Here is a 20306-nt window from a genome sequence, read left to right on the forward strand (position 1 = left end):
TTCGTAAATTTAATGGAACATTTCAAGTGTTAAAGCACTGATTATTTTAAAATAATGAGCGAATTACATTGACTCTGCATTGTGTGTAGAGGTACATCTAGGACTAAGAGAGGTTCATAGGTTTCTTGTTCCTTTTCATATTTCTGTTCAGAAATCAGAGCACTTGAAATAAACGCAGTTCTCTGTCCACAAGCAATGTACAGAAATATGATGCTGATTAGGTATTTTGAAATTTTTAAGATCGTATTTAACTGGTTCTATGTTTTATTCCATTAAATCACACAAATTAAGGTTTCTTTGAATTGCAAGAAATCGGAATGACCTTTCTTAGAACTTTGCATGTACCTATGGTAATGACCAGCCGCGTCAATTGGCCCCCATCTTCATGTTCTGATATCATCAGGACACGATGATTGGGATGGAGATGATTCCCGGAATGTTGGTCGCTTCCTGTAACCAATTGATGCGGCTGATTGCTAATTAGAACATAGAAAGACTTCTTACCTTCAAGTTGTGAAATGTTATTTGTTCCATTACAAATAAAAAGCTGCCAGTTAAAATACTTTTTCTACTTTATGAGAAGTATACTACCTACTAACTAACTAGATGGCTTACCGAACCCGAAGGTTCATCACCGAATTAACCAAGCCCTCCACCGGACCCTGTCCTGGGCCAGCAAAATCCAGTTGCCTTCAACTCCTATCTCCCACAGATCCCGCCTGAGATTATCCTCCCATCTACTTCTAGGTCTCCTGAGCTATCTCTTCCCCTCAGGCTTCCCAACCAATACCCGGTGCACACCTCTTGTCCCATCCATGCGCGCTACATAACCCGCCCATCTCATTCTTCTCGACTTAATCACCCTGACAATATTGGGGGAGGAGTGCAGATTTTTAAGCTCATCATTATGCAGTTTTCTCCATGCCCCATCGTCTTCTCTCCTAGGCCCAAATATCCTCCTCAACACCTGCAATCTGTGTTCCTCCCTCTGAGTGAGAGACCGTGTTTCGCACCAACACAAAATAACAGGCAGAATTATTGTTTAGTAAACTTTAATCTTCAGGTTCATAGAAATCAGACGGAAAGACAAAATAATTTGAACTGAGAAGTATCAGGCATTTCCGGAATTTAGTCTCCTCCTAACCTCCTCATGAGTATCATTTTGATTTGTTATTGTTGTTCCCAAATATTTGAAGTTTGTCACACTTTCAAAGGACTTATTAGCCACCTCAATATGATTCTGCCCGCCTGTCTGCTGACGACGGGATACTTACATGTACTTAGTTATTTCTGAATTTACTAGCAGGTCCACCTTTCTGCTAGCTTTTGTAAAACTTATGTGTTCCTCATTGTTCTTTCTGAGAACCTAATCACATAAAAGGAATCTTGACAACAGAAACAAAACCCAAGTCGCAAGTTCACGCATCACACATTTTCCCAATATGTGACTGCAGGCTGATTTACAGTATTTAAAAATCCAGAAAATGTGTAGAAGCGTAAAACAAAAGAAGTGCGAGTTCTTAGACATAATCTTAAAGGATGTGAACAATGAAAGCCTTGAGAGAGGGCAGAAATATTCTTTTGTATTCATCTTAAAAACAGGTTAAGTAATCCCGGAACGCACCATGAAGGCGGTTAGGGGAGATCTGAGGAAAAACAGTGAATAGCTGACTCCAGTTTTAAACATCGTATTTCTGTGAACAAACTTTCTCATGTCTGACAAAACATTAAAAGCAAAAAAAAAATCGTCCGCTGTCTGTCGACGAAGAACTGGGAGTGTTTTTTTTTTGTGAGTTTGGGCAAGAATTCAACATTTGTGTAAAAGAAACAGGCCCTAGTGTCACACAAAGTCCTGACCTCTGACCTGCGTCTATAGAGGAATGTAGGGGAAAATAGTGGGGGGAACTTTCTCGGAAGCAACTACTTCACTCCAGCGTGCGGGTCCGCAACTACTAGCCCATTGAAAAACATGTGCCGTACGTACCCAATACAGGCAACTCTCGGTTTACGAACATTCGCTATAACGAACGTCACAATTCATTCAAAATTTCTTAAGTCGCCAATAGATAGAGTTCCTTATAATACGAAATGCCAAACGTATAGTGACCATAATTGTGAGATTTAAATAAATAAACTTAAAATTATTATACGATAATTATACTGAACTGTTCTTGGTTAATAAAAATAATCTAACCAGTTATTTTATTTTACGTTACGTATAGTATGCGATAAACCATAACCCATACATAATAAAACGTATTGTATAGACCATTCGATGTTTAGTACATGATTTTAATGCTTTAAAATGGCTGCTAACGTATACGAAACGTATCGTAAAAGCTCAGGAATGCAAGATACACTTAACGAACGTGTTGGAACGGAACTCTTTCGTAAACCGAGAGTTGCCTGTACTCGTAGAAAACACCTGGAGCTATAACAACACCACTACAAGACACTTTCACTACACCAAAGCATTTCCAAGAATTTGATTAGGAGGCATCTTAAAAGCTACCGGATGTTTGCCTGAACGTTAGTATGACAAATCGGCATTGTCAGCAATACAACCTCATGTCCACAGCTGCAACACAACTAAGCCAAACACCCCTTTGGGAAGCAACATCGGAATGTGAACTCGCCAAAACCCACGGCGCACCCACAAACGAGTGGCCGGGAAGAGTAACACGGACAGTAAATCTTATATTGACTTTGGATGTGAACTTTATTTTGATTATTTTATATTTCAAAAAAGATATATAATACATTAAGAATTGACAGGTAAATGGTTGTTTTGTTTTTCATTACAATGCAGCCCTTTACAAATGAAGTTTCTTGACAATAATTTAGCAGTAATTGAATTGTACTCCCCGCTATCAACTTTGGCCTGTATACGTTTTCATAGGAAGGAGTTCTACGGGATATGAACAAATTTTGGGGGTTTCTCCACGAAAAAATGGTTGAGAAACTGCAGTATTCAGTCACTATGCTGACTGAAGTGTCTGACTCATTTTGTATACATGTACGAGGTGCGATCGGAAAGTTTAAAGACTGTGTCAATTGAGGGCGAACCGGATGTAGTACGAGCTGCTGCTGCTAGGGGGTGCGGCCTACATTCATAGTGAATCAAACTCCACATGCGACGCATCCTGTCTGAGGACCAGAAGCAGAATCGACTTCTCGTTTGTCAGGAGCTCAAAGATCTTGCAAGAACCGACCCCAACTTCCTTTCTAAGCTCCGTGTGACTTCTTCCTCTTCCCAAAGATGAAAATTCAGCCAAAGGGAAGGAGATTTGAGACGATAGAAGAGATTCAGGCAGAATCGCAGATGGTGCTTGACAGGCTGACAAAGAAAGATTTCCAGGGATGCTTCCAGGCTTGGCAGTGGCTCTGGGATCGTTGTGTTCACTCCCAGGGGAACTACTTCGAGGGTGATGGATGAATTTAATACCTGAGATAAGTGTACGGGTTTTTATAGGCGCAGTCTTGAAACTTTCCGATCGCACCTCGTATTGAAATAAACACGTAGGTTATATGGGTTTTGTGTCAGACAATTAAAACAACCGATTGAAAAACTAATGTCGGAGTCCTGTGCACTAGTAAATACATCATTACTTGCTAGGTTACACCAATCCTGCGTCGATACGCATTGCTGGAAATGGTAAGTACGTTAAAACTAAAATGGCACCTTACACTAACTGGTTGTTTATTAGGTTCCTGCTTTACAGACTAAACATTAAGAGGGGAGGTGTGTGTATTTTTGTTAGGAAACATCAGTGTTTCGACAAGTCACTGTAGAGAGTAGGATTTGATAATGTTTTTGTGGACAGTTTAAGATTAAGCTCATCTGCTACATCTCCCATAATAAATGGCCCATCAGAACATGATGATTAATAATACTGCTGCATCAGGTAATGCCTCTGAAGCACAGAAGAAGAAACGTAAAAATGAGAAAATAATGCAGTTTCAGCTTATTCTAATGAGTGGAAAATGGAAATCTGTTTATGAAGATAATAACACCAGCAATAAGTTTAAATCATTTCTGTATATTTTTCTAAATATCTGTGATTCTGTTTTTCTAATTAAATAGAGAAGTATGCCAAGAATTGGGAAAGGTTATGTTCCGTATGCGGCAATGGCGTATAGAGCAACTCCGCATTGCTCAAAAAAAAAGCACTCCCCATATTATTTCGTGTACGGAAAAGATTTGCCACTTCCGACTATCCAGGGTCCCTTTCTGGAATAAACAGATTTTAGGTCTAATTGTATGCCGAAAGCACACAGCTAATTTCATACTTAAAACTGAACTGAAAATCTGTTCTGCACGTATAGTTTCCTAAAAGCTCTGTCGTAAAAAAAGAGCAAACATGATATTAATTGTTAAAAAATTGTACAACAGGTATAAACAAATAAATGTAGGTTAATAATTGCAGCTGTTGCTTTCAATGCAAGCTTAAATAGTGTGTATTTCTTACGGGGCGCCTCCATGCTTAGCAGTGATATATAAAACAATCCAGAATCACTCAGTAGGCCTCACTCACAAGACCGCAGTTCCTTGGTTTTTGCCTGTGGGACAAACTCAGAACTAAGTTCGCGTACGAAGGTGAACGAACACAATGGAGGAGAACTGAGTAAGAGTAGAAATGAGAACCGCTCCCAGAAGTGTACATCACTAATATATAGGCCAAAATACTTTTTTCTCTCTTCACTTGTCTTGTAGGGAAATCATTCCCAGCTTGCTTCTGCAAGCGAAAAAACATTAGTGTAGCAATAGTAACGGATGTGACTAATAAGCTCTTAAGATATGTTTGCATTGTTGCCTTATGGAAGACGATGGAAACAAAAAATGTTAAACACTGACATTTTACACCCAAATGTCACAATAAACAATTTCAGTTTAAATGCAATTTTTTTCATCAATATTTCGCAACCTGAACATTCTAGACTCAGAACAGGATGTGCAGTCGAAACTGTTGCAGTGACTTGCGGAGTTGTATAGTGTGGAATAGCAATATTTAATTGGTTACCGAAACAGTTAACGTACAACTTAGGCGTTGCATGACGTCACGTTTTCTTGTGCTTCCATCTATCAGTAGCTGTTGTGGAACTACTACAACACGACCGGACGGTAGCTACATGTACCCAATTATAATTTTCGTATTGTCCGCTCGTGGCGTTGCTCTCTAGGCCATGTTCATAGATGGCAGTAAAGTAAAATGTGACGTCATAAACGTCATATATTTCCGATGGATAACATTGAGATCTGCTTAGAGATGTTTTGAGGTTATGTGCGCTATGAACTTCATGGGCTCAGTTCGTGTGTGGTAGAGACAGCTAACGTGAAACAAAATTCCTCTCTTATCCGTGATATGGTGATAAGGCAGCGTATACTGGTTTGCAAACTGCATGTTACTCTTATAGTCTTCAGTAAGGGTTTAATAGACTAAATAATCATTAGATTGAATGTTATAATCACACAGATAAAGATGCATCCCCTGGATTCTAGAAAGCAGGATACATCACAATTAAGAGTACAATATATTAGAAATAATACATACAAATCATCATAATATTGTAATAATGCCTATGAACTAGCAATAGGGATCGGATGTTAATGTGTTGGATACAGAGGTATGACTTCATGACCAGAAAGTGACTTTTTCTGTTCGACTTATGCGTAAAAGGGAGCAATTAATAGCGATAAGGAGTGTTGTGTAGCAGTTCTATTCGAAAATGTATAGCTATAGACGCGTAATGGGTGCAATGCTTTGGATGTTGTGTATTACTGAGCAGATATGGGACATGCCATGTTTTTTTAGGTTTGAATCTTAACAGTAGAATTAGATGTTCTATGGCCATTTTTGGGTGGATGTTCGTTTCTACAGGAAAATACGCTGATTTTACAATATGAAACATAGGCTACGGCCGTTCCACCAGTTGTGATAACTGTCACACATCCAACACTGCAATATTTTAATCATTACAGTCGGTTCGTTGGGGTTTTAATGACGTAATATCAAATTAAAAGGTTGTTCGTTCCAAATCAATGCAAGGATTGTTTTGAAGAGGGTACTGAAAGGAATGCTATACCATTATTTACCGGTGAGAAATAAGGAAAAGACAGCCTAGGTGTGTTAATACGGAGCAGAGTACTAAATAACATATAATAATTACTGCCTTATGTTCAGAAGTCAATGGGTTCTATTTTGTGCAGTTTCGATACTGAATCGGGCTTGTAGCCGACTTTTCTACCTAAATAAAGAAGGAAAATGTAGGTTTAGGTGTGAAGTTATTTTTTATTTTAATTTCCTACAATACTGTGATACAAACATGGCGGACGCACGAATTTGTGCGATGGGAGTCATGCTAGCGCCACCTAATCTAGGGGTCTGAAATGATGTGTGGTAATATCTTCAGAAAACATTAAATTTTTGGCACGGTAATCTTTGTAGAATGTAAAACAACAAATTGACGACTGCATGAAACTTACATCTAGCTTACGGTTCGATGATGACCCTTGGAACTAGGCATATTAAATTTGGTATTGAGGTAGATCATAAACATGCCTCCAAATGCCGTATGAAATAAAGTTATTAGTCAATTATGAAATGGTAACAGTACGAAACCTTGAGGTTTTGTCCGAAAAGTTTAACTTGGAGAAAACCAGTATGGTTCTTAAAAAGAAAGAGAGAGAGAGAGAAGCAATTGTTTGAGTATGAAAGTTGTAGTTTTTGTATGCCACGTGTTCTGCAGACACTTTTATTTTTTAAAGAAATTTGTACGATTATGACCAAGATTATTTTTCCTTGTAGTACAATTTATTGGCTGTGTTTGTGGATTTATTTGAAACAGTTCATTGCTTTATGTGGAATTTTTTTTCTGTGTTAAAAGTTTATAATATTTTCGATTGCACTTATATATACGTATTGTATTTTTATTCCACATCCTATTTTCATCTGACTAACTTATGGATCCAATGAATGTAGTAATATGCATGTATATGCGTGATGCTTGACTGCAGAACCTAGGATGGCTGCCCTGATTCACAGTATCAGCCCAGCTAAAACTTTCGTACATATGCCCCTGCAACACATACCTTTTAGGCAGATGTTCTTGACATGTTAGTAAAGAAAAAAAATCTTTGGCTGTTAGACATATAATTAGTCACAACATTGACTGAGCTGTCAATGTAGGATTTCAGGTTCTCGTGGCAACAGATATAAAGATAACAGTCTTATGGGGTGTTGCACGATATAGTCTGGTAAGAACTGACTGACATTTCATAGGTGCTTACTGACTCTATCATCAAGTCATCATGCCATGTTGCAGTAAGCACCTGAAACATCATTCAATTTGTACTACACTACACATGGTGCAACATAACAGAAGACAGTCACTTTGATCTGTCAAGGTTCACAGTTATGTCTGTTGATGGCATATTAATGCCTGTTTAAAATTTTTTTGTGACACTTTTAATCCTGTATAGACAGCAGAAAAAATTAATATAATTTCATGTTTGCAGCTCAACATGAGTATAATCAAAGAAGAACATGTAACCGAAGAAGAAACTTTTCCACTGTCTTTAATGAGTAATGATAACTTAGCTCGAACTGGATTTGAGGAGGACCCATTAGCATTGCCTGAGGTGAAGAAAGAGTCTAAGGTAAGTTGAGCTTCAAGTTATCTGTATTTTGCTACATTTCTAGAACTGGGAAAAATCAACTAAATAATATGGAAAGTTTTGAAAATAGTTCTCTTCTGAGCTGTAGTGCTGTATAGTCTGGTAGAAAAAGTTAACCAACGTTTCAGGGATGTTTACTGCCTCCATCATCAGGAGGGTAAGATGTAGACCCTAGGAACCAATCAGGGTACGTAGAATCTTAGGCAGACCAGTGGGGAAGAAGGTCAGTATTGGACGAGGGCAAGGGAGCCAGCCAATAGGGTAGGGGATTGTACCACAGCCTGGCCAGTGTGATGAAGGACATTCAAGAGAGAGTGGTTGAAGGAACTTACCCTTATCAGCGCTCCTTGAATTCCAAACCAGAAGACAGCCATCTTCATATTTGCAACTGCGAGAACCTCAAATCTTACATGAAATTTTTGTTTCTACTTCAAAAGGAAACACGACATTCATGTCAGACGATCATTCTGTAGATGTAGTATAGGAAAATGGTTTTCATTTATTCTGAGAGCCAAATTACCAAATTAAACCAATAAATACATTTTGGGGCAAAATTTTGAGCTGTAGAATATTTAAAAAGACTGGTAGTAGGAACAGTTATCGCTTCCCTGTAAAGAGTTAAAACATCAGACTGTTTACTGAGCCTGATCATACACTAAGTGCATGCAATTCTCATCATACCTTAGTGAAATATCTTATGGCCTTTCAGTTAGCTTTCATATTGTTTCTGATATACCACTCTCTGTGATATTCTATTGTAGCTTTAACACCAACCATTTGTTGGGCAGGATGATTATTATGTTATCAGAGTAGTTTTAAATAAAAATTAATTTATTTAAGTTAGCTTAGTTTGCAGATATCACAGCTTGGATAGTATTATTATCTGTATATGCAGAGCCGCATCGTCCTATTGGTGCAACGGATGAATCGCACCCAGGCAGCAACATTAGAGTGGCAGCAACTTGCTGTGGGGCACAGAATTTTGAAGCATTACATTGGAGTGCTTAAAATTAGGGGTTGTGTCAGAGGGTAGCTAAGTATGCAATTACCTATGGGAGCCATGATTAAAGGGTTGTTAAAAAGAACTGGAATCCATCCATAATTAAACTTGGTAATCTAAAAATAGAAAGATTTAATAAATACATACATAGTGGTAGCAAATGCGCTCGGCGTGGGCCTGTATGTGTATCATTATAACATTGTATTCTAGGAATGTGAAAAAAAATCATTCTCTATTTTCAAATAAACAACAATGATTACATTCATTTACTTACATTTCCAAATATATGTAAACATTGCTTGAAACATGTGCGTCAGTCAGCTGTTTCTATATTCTGTCTACAGAAACACATTATCCACCCAAAAGACAACTGCACTTCTATGTTCTCCATCTCACAGTACTACCAACTGGTTTACTGCAGAAATAAGAACTTCTATTGTATCAAACAACTTCTTGTCTCTGTGTAACCTGTTATTACAGAAGTGTGTTTTAGAAATATTTTAGTTCAATGTTTGTGCTAGTACAGTGTTAATAGTTTGCTAACTGTATTAAAGTAACCATTTACATTCACAGTCTTTCTTAACCATGGATGCATAGTATGGTCCAGATGTACCCTTACAGGCAGTTCTCCCATCTATATATTACAGCGTATGCATCCTGAAATGCTGTTAGTCCATGTACTTTGATTTGGGTCATGACTTTGAAGTGAGCAGACCCGTGCTTTGATCAAACCAAAAGGAACGCTGTTATAAGTGTCTTGGGATCCAGCTAGACCCCCATATGCATTTTTGTCTGAGTTTCTTTTAATCAGTCCCATGTGCAATATGCAGTTTAGAAAGTCAAGATTATTTTTGTGCGAAAGAGTAAGAATCCAGTCTGTGCTGAACATAAGAAAGAACTATTTCTGAACTGCATTCAAAATATGTTATCTGTTTTAAAGAGACAAAGGCAGAAGAAGCGGCATCTTTATATGGTGCTCATATTGTGTTTGGAGAGTACCTTCTTTTCCTCATACAAGTTGATTGTGTGGTCTTCATTAGCAGGACTATCTCTTTATGGCATTGTATTTAATTAAGCACAGGACAAACATTATTGTTACCTTTATTATTCCTCCTTGTGGTCCATTCTTCACTGCAGTGTGATAATATTCATCTAGCAAGTACTTCAGAAATGATGAGCATTTAAACATAATAATTGACATATATATATACAAAGGTTCTTGATTTCTGTGATCATATTAATATGATATTTATATAGGTTGTGAAAGATATTAACAAGAATGAGTCTGATTCAAAAACTGAGGTGTTCTTGATGACTTCTTGGAATGAAAATAGTCTCACTGGGCCAATATTTAAAAAGGAGGATGCAACACAGACATATCCTGGAGAAAAGATTAATATGAAGGTGAGTTGCTGTTTGTGAGACGTCTATTTCGTTACTTCTTGCATGTACAGTTTGTTTGTTTGAAAACCATCAAGAAGTGCAGTAAAAGCACAATTTAATTACACTTTGCAATGTCTTTTAACATAATTATGTAAAATAAAAATTCTCTTAATATTTCTCCTTTGGAAGCTTCCCAGAGTGTATCTTTCACATGAATGGTAAAATGTTGCAGTCTCTTTGGGAGAAGGTGAAGTTACTAATGGGTGTTATCTGGATAATAAAGAATGAGCACAAATTGGACTTTAAAATTTTGAGATTCTTGAAAGATTTTTTCTCATATATAATCACTTACAAATACTGAAATAAATGTAGCCAGCTTACATTTAATTACTTAATTACTTTGAGTGCCTGTAGTGATGCAGCATAAATTTTGGCACATGTGCATTATGTCTTGCTGAAGAATTGAACTTCCTTTTCAGTTGTCATCTTTGACTGGTATTTGGAATACATGGTACACAGTTCCAGTGACACTGCTTTAAAGAAAAATAATTCTGACACATTCAGTGAACTGTTCAGTTTAATGGACAGTTGTCTGTCCACAATATGGACCAATTGCGTGTGCTCCTTAATCACCAGACTCTGTCTCAATTAACGTCTTTCTAAGGGGATTTTGTAAAAGTAAATTATTCCAGCCACTATTACTATTACCTACTTAATATTTAATTAAGAAGGTTACTGAAGCCATCATAGATGTGATTTCTTTTTATTTTTGGTTTCAGCTGGCAATGTCAGGATAATACCATAAATTAAGTAATGACTGCTTTCTACTATTTCATTTCTAATTTCTGAAAATTAATCAATCTGTCCTCAAGCTACTGACAGTGTCTTTACATTGACCACAAAACCTCAAACAAACGTTCGCTAATCAGACAGCCAATTGATGAGCTGAATTCCAAAACATACTAAATCAGGTTTCATGATAATGGCTTATCTGAAGTCTTCATCATAGCCTCTTTTGGGTGAACAGGTACTTTCCAAATTGTATTTAGCCATTATGATGATTTGAAAAACCCCTTTTTCACTTAATGAGGCTTTGAAAATCCGAAAACCTGTTAAAATGACTTAGAATGCAAATATTGGTAGTGATAAATGAGGATTTTGTAGTTGGACATGCTCTGTGTCAGAGTACTATACCTGACATGTACCTGGAGAGACTGAGGAAACCCCTCAGCTAGAATAGGAGGTAACCTGGCAGAGATTTGAACCAGGTACCTCCTAAATATTGGTCTAGGATATTAGCAGTGGTATAGCCATTGTTAGATTTAGTTTAGGTTAAAGTTTTATATTTAATTTTAGATCATTTACCAAAAACGTTATCACGTGTTGAAAAACCAGTGCATTGATATGGTTTAATTCCATTCAGTGAACAAATATTGAGGAAGGGTAATTTAATGTTCTTCAGTTATAAGTTTTTTCCTTGCATCTGGTGCATCTTTTGACAATTCAGAGGCCACATAGATTGCACACGGGGAGTGCTTGTTGGGCCCAATTGATAGAGCTAATCCCTAAAGTTCTATCGATTTGGGCCAACAGAGTAGGTTTACCTGAAGACGGAGATAGAGTCCCATATCCAAAACGTCGTTCAATTTTATTATTTGTATTAGATGATGGAAAACATCCAAAAAACTTTTTGTTTAAATAACGCTCCATCGTCACAAACTTTTAGATTTTAGATCAGACTTATTAGTTGGTTACTGACTGGGTTGTGTGATAGTTACATATATTCATAGCTGTTCAGTTGATTCTAAATCAGTTAATCATAATGTCAACACAAATCAGATTGTGTATTTTAGTGATATTTATAAAAATATGAATTTTTGTCCTCTACTTAACATTGTCATAGCCCAAAACACCCTCCCATTTAGTATGAGACTTTCCAGTATTCAAGTAATAGTTGTTTTCTTGTATATCAGGAAGACTCAAAAGTTGTTGCTACAGCGAAGGTAACATTGAAAGAAGTAACAACAGAAAAACTCACAACAGTTCTGGACAGGTCAGTGGACTTCTTTGCATATTTAGAACATTGTGTTTATTGATGTTAAATTTACAGTCTTAATATTACGATTTATTACATATATTAGATTTAAAGTTTTAAGCAAGTGAAGTTTCCTCAAAGATTGTCAGGTGTCCTATGCTGCTAATATTTTGGATTACCATGGTTTCTTCTGTATGATCAATATTTTGTATTCAACTAAGACCCAGACAAATGAAACTGCGCTGTAACAATATGTAGACTACTACATCCAAGCACATGTATATAGTTTGCACATAAGTGGTATGTATATATATATATATATAATCACATGCTCATGGCTGTCTTGCCTGAATTAGACTTTCAGGATTCACTGTATAAGAACTTGTGGCAATTTGACGAACTAGTAAAGATGATCATTATGGATAACATATAATGATAATATTCAGTAACAGTTGCAGCTGAATATTGACCAACTTACTCTTGACAGTGATTAATGAAGACAAATCATGCTATTTATTAAGGTCGCACTTGAGGACGGTTTACAGAACCTGCTATGCCCAAGGATGCCTAGGTTCCAACAAGAATAAACAACTTAAATTCTTCAGTTTTCCTAGGAATCAGGAACGGTATGTGTATATGATGTCTCAGTGGTCTTTCACTTGTTATGTCATTAAACCATTTTTGAAAGTTTACTCTCTGCTAAGATTACATATCAGAGTTCATAAAAGTATTCTCATGTGAACTGAAAATGCATCATGCAAGAAGTAGCCCATATGAACTGTATTGTACATCAACATTGAAAAATTATACAGTGGTGTTTTCGTAAAGGAATAAGAGGTTTTAAATTATGTACATATTTGATGACCAACGCATTATACTCCAGTATTTTTCACTATTTTCTGTTGCATTTTAAATAATTTTTCAGTTGCTGACTGACTATTATTATTGACACTGTTCACTACCATTAATATATTACAAATGTAGTTCACGTGTTTGGAAAATGGGGTAGCAGATGTACTTGAATTACACATTAATTTCTATATTGCTGTAATAATTATAATTTTAATTCACAGGGCTCAGTTGTGGGCAGAGAGACTGGGCATAGACTACAGTATACAGAATAAAAGAACACTGCACAAGAGGTTCATATGCAGCCGGCATTTCTCAGAGAATGATTTCACAACAGCAGAAAGAAAACAACTTAACAGAATAGCAGTTCCATCTTCAATTAGTTTTATCTCAGTCCCACATTCAGCTCCTGAACCTATAGAACCCTCAGAGTGTACCCCCTTTATGAGTTCTTTGCCCACAGTTCTTAACTATGAAAATAACCTTCATGTCCTGACACCAGTTAGAACCTATTCTAAGATGTCTGTATCCTCCTCCATGACCAAAGAATTTATTCATGTCCATCCAGATATCCGCACATACCAGCAGTAAATTATGAAAATGCTTGTGGTGGAGAACTCAGATGCATCAACCTTCAAATTCCTTCCCAAGATATAGAGGAAATTGTTCTATAACAAGAATGGAAATGTGTATTCTTTGGAGAACACACAATTTCCAAAGGCGTACTTCACACCACATCATGGGCACTGATGTACGCAAGGTAGCCAAGGGCAGCAATGGTGTCCAGAGTCATTGTTGTAATAATGTGATCCAAGGTTATTTTTGCAACAGTGTGAGTCAACAGTGACCCAATTAAATTGTTGCAACAGTGTTTTAGCAGTTATTTCAGTTAACATTGTTGCAACTGTTTGCTCCAACAACCTCACATCATGGGGGTTGCCTGGTTCCTGGGAAGAATATGACATGGATGACCCATTAAGTGTTTTTCACTCATGTTAGAGCATGATGAAAATGTAATAAATCAACACAAGGAAAAGGAAACTTCATAAATGAAGTATGAGGAGAGACAATGCACTTTGTAAACTGAGAAAGAAGAACAAACCTGAGAAGCTGGAGGAGATATGTCAGTTGCACAGTAAACATATGATCGGGTCTCTTTCGTCTTCTTTCAATGTGGAGAATGCCTAAGGATAGGACATACAAAGAAAATGTGTCGGCTCTGTCCGTATTGAAATATGGTTTGAAGTTCTATACCTTTCCCCTCCTAAAGTTTATAGAAGGCTGAGATGCTAACATAATTGTGAAGAAGGTTCTTGTGCCTTGCATAAAGTTGGAATTGTATAGCTGTTGGCATTGTGTGTGACATTGGTGCCAACAGTGTCAAGACCTCAAAATATTAGGTATTTCCAAAACAGAATTATTCCTAAACTGTAACAGTATTAATGCCCCCCATCTTGAAGTGTGGTGAATGTGGGATTTGATATTGTTATAAATGGAAAGCAGCTCTCTAAAACTGTGGAGGATCAATAGATGGTACTTGATTGTGAGAAACAGGGAATGTGCTGTTGCATAATGTGACTAACAGATAACTGAACCATGTTGCAGAGAACACTGTCATAGGTTGGCTGCAAAATTGATGAACAGCACTGTAGGAGCAGTTCCAAACACTCAGATGATGACATTCAGGTAAGGAACATTACTCTGCAAAGTTTAATTACACACAAATGAATATAAGCTTTCCAACAGTGGTGAAATGTAGTTAAGCTGTTGAAGTGACTTGTTTTATAAAACAATCAATCATGGAAGGTATATTTCTCATGTTCTCCTAATGCTCATTTCAGGTTATGCTGGAAACAAACATCTGTCTACAGCCACATTTTCAAAGAGGTACAAATCAGAGGTTTAAAAAATTGCAAAGAACAATATGTCTCTACACAGCAGAGAGAAAAACTGCCACGAATGGTGTAGACCTAGTTATGCAATTAATTGCCTTGTTGTTTTCACACACTTGTACACAATGATGCAATACTGTTTGTGCTAATTTGTGAATTGAAATAGTTTTTTAATTGTGTATTTTTATAACAATTACATACTTAATGAGGCTGTATGGTGATATGTGGAGCAACTTAACACATCGCATCCCAATTATATATAATTATGAAGGAATATACACCCTAAATCTTTTATTTTTCTGAGATTGGTGAAGCAGCACCTAGAAGGAAGTTTTTCACAGCTGAACTGTTAAAGACCAGATGTTATAACTTGTGATCCTACAACCACTAACAGAAAGTCAGTAACACAGACAGCCCAGAAAATTGTGAAGCGTCTTGTCTGCGTAGTGCATGAATTGCTTGTAAACAAGTGAGAAGTGGATGTAGGTCTGTTTTATAAATCATCAAGTGCAGGTAATGCTTATGTAGTGCCAAATAAGATGTGGCAGCCTGAATTTTACATTTTGCATAGAAAGATACATAAAAATTGCTGTTGCCTATTTTAAATTTCGTAATATACTGGAATTCTCCTGGAAACAGGAAACAATAAAGTGAGAAAAGCTATCTCCAAATACCTTCCAAATGTGAGAATGACTTGAAGTAGTAACCAGATATTCAGTGGGGAATAACTAGAGTACTCCAAACAGGAGATTTATAAATTTATAGTAAAAAGGGAATATGACTATTTATTCATTGAGATAGATTTTACTGATACAGTACATTTTGTTTCAGGTCAGTGCATTTTGTGTTGTAACCAGGAAGCTGCAATGAGAATTGATGTATGATATCAAAACTACAGTGTGGCTTTAACATCCAGGTCCTTCCCCAGCATGCTTGCTTTGTTGGAGCCTAGTCCCTGGCAACTGCTCTAAGAGGTTTGCCCCATGGGGAACCAGACCTGGTCACTCGCATTTCCATTATCCTGGTTGCAGCATGAGTGCATGAATTACCTGTCATTACTAAACATGTAGTTCAACAAAATGATGGGACAAATCATCACGTAACAGCGGCCTTGGTTCTCATTCAAACATCAGTGTACCCCAAAGAGTATACCATTACAAGCATGATTTAAGCTTGCTAGTTAAGATAAATAGTAGCTTATCAGTACGTAGTGTGGTAATATCTCAAAGTCATGGCTGGGAATAGTGGTTTCGTATGCTGAAATGACCGCAGATTAACCTTTCAGAATTGCCTGAACCCATGGAAGTGACATGCAACTTCATCTTGCTTAAAATTTAAACACCTAGCCTATAATGTGGTATTAACTTAAAGACAGTTTTTAAAAGTGAAATAAGAACCAAATCCTTTAACAATATATTCAGAATTCCTAGATCAGTTTACAGTTGTGGTAACAGTCTGACATTCATACTACTCTAAAGACCGTGGTTTGACTTCTGGCAGAGGCAGAGAATTTTCCTTTTGTCATCACATCCACGCTGACCCTGGAGTTCATTTAGCCCTTTATGGAATGGATCAGTATCTATGCTCTTTCCCTACTGGCCAGAGCATAAAGCTGATCACTCATCTACCTAGTTCCAAATTTAGAATTGTGTGGTGCTGTACCTCCATCCCCCATACATCGTTGTGTGGTGAATAACCTCTTGTATGTCATATATAAAATCAAGCATGCCAACGAAATTGTTTACACATTAAATAACACTTTGTGTGTAACAGAATCATTTGTATGCATGATTTTATATATCAATATGCTGCACGGTATGCAACGTTTTAAGACTCGTGTATGTCATTCTGGAAGAGGGGTTTAAACTCTGTACAACAGGGCTGCTGGACAGGCTTAAAATCTGGGATATATGATTTAGCAGTGTTTTATTGCAATTCATGGCAAGCTGGGCAGAATGTAAGCCATGACACAATTGATGAAGATTACTTAAGAATGAGGGCAGCTTTGCTCTTTATTTATATCAATATTACTTTGTGGAATTTGGGGACTGTCTTGTATCATTTCCTAGAAAATTGTTCTTTCTTCATCTTTTTTTAAAAGTTGACGTTATTTACACTTCAGAAGAAGCATAACATAGTTCATCTTCTCATCAACTTGAATTCCTGTTAACTCCTTTTTTCACAGTCTGAATGGTTCTCATTTTAGCAGAATTTATTTTATCAATTCTTTCCCCTGTCCCATTAATTGCATTCCTGTTGTCCTTAATTCATAATCAATTCTATCCCACTGGAGGGCCACCCAACTCTGCTTTTAAAACTGCTTTATCACAATTTCTTTTACGTGGGAAATATTGTTTCACAAGCCAAAGAACTTCAGTGGCATTATTTCTTACAATATTTAAATTGCAAACGATTAAAGAAGCTACAGAATACTGTAGTACATGGAAGTTGAAGTAAACGAATTCTCGTACACGTTTCCTCGATAGTAAAGATGGAACAAACAAATATGGTTAGTTATATTTCGTACTTCTATAAACTGCACTCGAAATATAACCTGTCTTTCCATTTTGTTATATGTTACGAAAAAATGTTACTCTCCTTGTTCCTGATGAACTTCTGTAATTCCTTGCCCACTTCCCCTGGTCAGAGCCGTTTTCTTAAAAATTTCCTCAGTATTCCCAGTTTATGAAAACGTTCCACCTTTAAGCACAGCGAATTTGCATTTTTTAGTATTGTTTAAATTTGGTATATTTCTTTGGTAATTTGTCATCCTAATATAGCCTTGCATTTTACACATTCGTTCAAAATTTCAGTATTGGTAACCTGCGTAATTCTAAAACGTTTCCTGTATGTCATCTTTTAAAGAAGTCTAGTCTTGTTCATCTGCAAAACCGGGGTCCACTCCCAACACTTTTACTAATGTGTGGAGTAAAACAATATAGCCAGGTAAGAAATGGTTCCTTTGCTGAATTATGTGAACGAAATACACCTTAGAATGTAAAGCAACAACATGACAGTTTGCAAACATTGTCTTCAGCTTTAAATTTGACTGTGTTAACTAATGAACCATTGTACCTGGGGAAATTACATTTTGTACAGAGATAGATTATAAATGCACATACAAATCATATGAAGTATTGTTTGTAAATCAACAGTTACAGACATGATGGAAAAACTTTGAGGTTAAATTTGAAAAATTTGACAGAGCATGAATATAATAAATTCTGTCCCTTAAAAAGTAATAACATTTCTGCCATATTTACAGTTTCAGGTGTTAAGAAGAGCATTTGATCATGTGACCATCTGAGCATGAGTCCAGAGCACCAACTCATGAGCTGCATTAAATTATAGGAGATGGTGCACGGGGGCCTCGTAGCCAACTGGCAGAGTGAATTTCTTCATTGGCTTGGAAGAGAACTAATACAGACTTTTGTAGTTGAACATGTAATACTTTACATTTTGTTGTTATAAGTGACTGCAAGGATTTCTGAAAGAAAGTTAAACTTCTGATGTTTGGAAAATAGTATGATTCAACTTGTTGTAAATCATAATGACAGTGAATATTTTGATCAGCTGCACAAGTAAGATTATACTACAGAGTAAATTGGGTACAGTTTCCAAGTTTTGTAACATTTGTATCTCTCTTAAAAGTTCACCTGAAATTTCATCCTGTGTTTTGTAGATTTTGTTCATAGCAAATATATCATTATGTACAGCTTCAATCTTTTATGTATGGCATTTATGTCTGATTATAGGGGAAAATTGTTCCCAAGATGTAGTTGCAGGTTATTTACTGTATTTGTTACTAATCATGGCACACAGACATTTTTTGTACCTGGGATGAAGAGTAAGCATCATGTAATTTTTTATTCTCTTCCTAATACATTTTCACTGTATTTGCGTTATCTGACAACCAAGTGTCTTCATCTGTCTCTGTCTTTCCACAGCTCCTCCTCAGTTTCTTCCCATGTTTTTCTTGAAGATGGCTGTCTTCTGGGTTGTGCCATTCCACGTGTGGAATTCCTCCATCATCGGGCCAAATCCTTGAATAGTAGGCACTGACCCTCTCCAATTATTTTTTAATTAATTGCCACTATATAGTCTGAGCTGCTGACAGTATCATTAAATAAACCACTTATAAATAAAAAAATTATAGTTTGTTGCCAGTGATGGTGCTATGGTTGTCAATCACCCACCCATTTTCATTCATTTATTGCTAAAAACCTGAAACCAGCATCATGGTGATATTTGTTTTTCCTGTGGTTTACTCATGTGTGAGAAGTTATGTAGATGTTCTCATGTATGTTTTCATTAATAGCCATGCGTTTGAGGCCTGTAGGATGATGGTATCACTCTTTTAGACAACCTAAATTCCTTTTTCAAGCCATCAAATGCTTACTAGTTCAGTCTATCCACAAACCATGATAGAATGCCATTAAACTATGTTCAGTACAATGTTTATGTTGTGAAACAACCACCAATTGGTGGATGAACTGTAAGGGTATCACAAGGATTTTGATTACTCAATAGTATAAGGGAAGAAAGTGGTGGATTTTGATTACTCAATAGTATAAGGGAAGAAAGTGGTATACAGTGAAACCTCTATCTATCGTTCCCGGAACTATCGTTTTCCCGGATGCATCGTCCGTTTTGTTCGGTCCCGAATACATCCCATATAAAATAATGTTACATTTTCCCGCTTCTATCGTTCCTCGAACTATCGTTTTATCGCATCGATCGTTCAAAAATCTTAGTCCCGGCCAACAATTTTCCCGCAATGATCGTTTCTGAGAAATTAAAATGCTGGGTTTTGAGATAAATTAATACCGAAAGACGCACAATGTTTTTGGAATACACAGTAGCGGTAACCTGTTATGTCGCCCAACCAGCACAGATCCTTTTGGAATGAGGGGTCAGCGGTGCAGGGGTGATAGTTGGAGTGAATGGCGGTGCTCATTGTCAGAAATTTTACGATTTTAATTAGGGTGCACTCATATTTCGTTCCAGCGATGCCAAATGGCATGTGCACTGTGAATTTCTTTACAAATGCTTTTATTACAAGTACAAAGGAAAGGCTGGCGGCACTTTTCATTCTTCTGGTTCATCTCGTTTCCAGTGGTTCAGTGTCTTCTACGGCTACGTTTCGTCGTGTTCGGCAGTAACAGTACTTCCATTCTTCCTGTTATAGTTCCAGTCTATACTTTTGTTGTTGTTCCCGTAAATATTTTGTTATTCCTCTTACTCCTGTTAATTATTTTGTTATTATTCCTGTACCATGTCTCGCCCACTAAAGCAAGTCAGAACTCTTCAAGAAAGATTAAAAATCATAGAAGAAGTGGAGAAGAATCCATTTGAAAAAAGAATCGACATTGCTAAACGCCTTGGATTAGCACCATCTACTTTAAATTCAATAGTTGCAAAGAAGAAAGAAATCCGAAAACAAACTGACAAGTGCGGTAATTCATGCAAAAA

At 36.8% G+C, this 20306-nt stretch overlaps 1 protein-coding gene across 19 annotated transcripts; it reads left to right on the forward strand.

Annotated features, from left to right (window-relative positions):
- Positions 1-5219: 5219 nt before the first annotated feature.
- On the forward strand, positions 5220-18747 carry LOC110831743 (uncharacterized). Of its 19 annotated transcripts, none has more exons than XR_015537858.1 (8): positions 5220-5387; positions 7517-7657; positions 9933-10079; positions 12032-12111; positions 14548-14628; positions 14784-14829; positions 15666-15808; positions 18100-18747. XR_015537858.1 is itself a non-coding variant. In XM_087358774.1 (8 exons), exons 1-7 carry the CDS (start codon positions 5364-5366, stop codon positions 15702-15704), a joined length of 558 nt encoding a protein of 185 aa, XP_087214900.1. In that variant the 5' UTR covers positions 5220-5363; the 3' UTR covers positions 15705-15712; positions 17648-18747. The 19 variants fall into 19 exon arrangements, 12 of the variants coding, with proteins under 12 accessions (XP_087214900.1, XP_087214901.1, XP_087214899.1 ...); XM_087358774.1 differs by having other exon boundaries at positions 15666-15712; positions 17648-18747; XM_087358775.1 differs by having other exon boundaries at positions 15666-15712.
- Positions 18748-20306: the final 1559 nt, after the last annotated feature.

This window comes from Zootermopsis nevadensis, unplaced genomic scaffold, assembly GCF_977971745.1.
Source record: "Zootermopsis nevadensis isolate Lab colony 2312 unplaced genomic scaffold, Znev_1.0 Znev_ptg000030l, whole genome shotgun sequence".
Lineage (NCBI taxonomy): Eukaryota > Metazoa > Arthropoda > Insecta > Blattodea > Termopsidae > Zootermopsis > Zootermopsis nevadensis.

Bases quoted from the DNA above. Each gene is read 5' to 3' on its own strand.
- LOC110831743 (XM_022068083.2), top strand. From the start codon at position 5,364: ATGGTGATAAGGCAGCGTATACTG. The intron at 10,080-12,031 runs GTGAGTTGCTGT...CTTGTATATCAG, and splicing joins GAGAAAAGATTAATATGAAG to GAAGACTCAAAAGTTGTTGC. The intron at 12,720-13,166 runs GTATGTGTATAT...TTTAATTCACAG, and splicing joins TTTCCTAGGAATCAGGAACG to GGCTCAGTTGTGGGCAGAGA.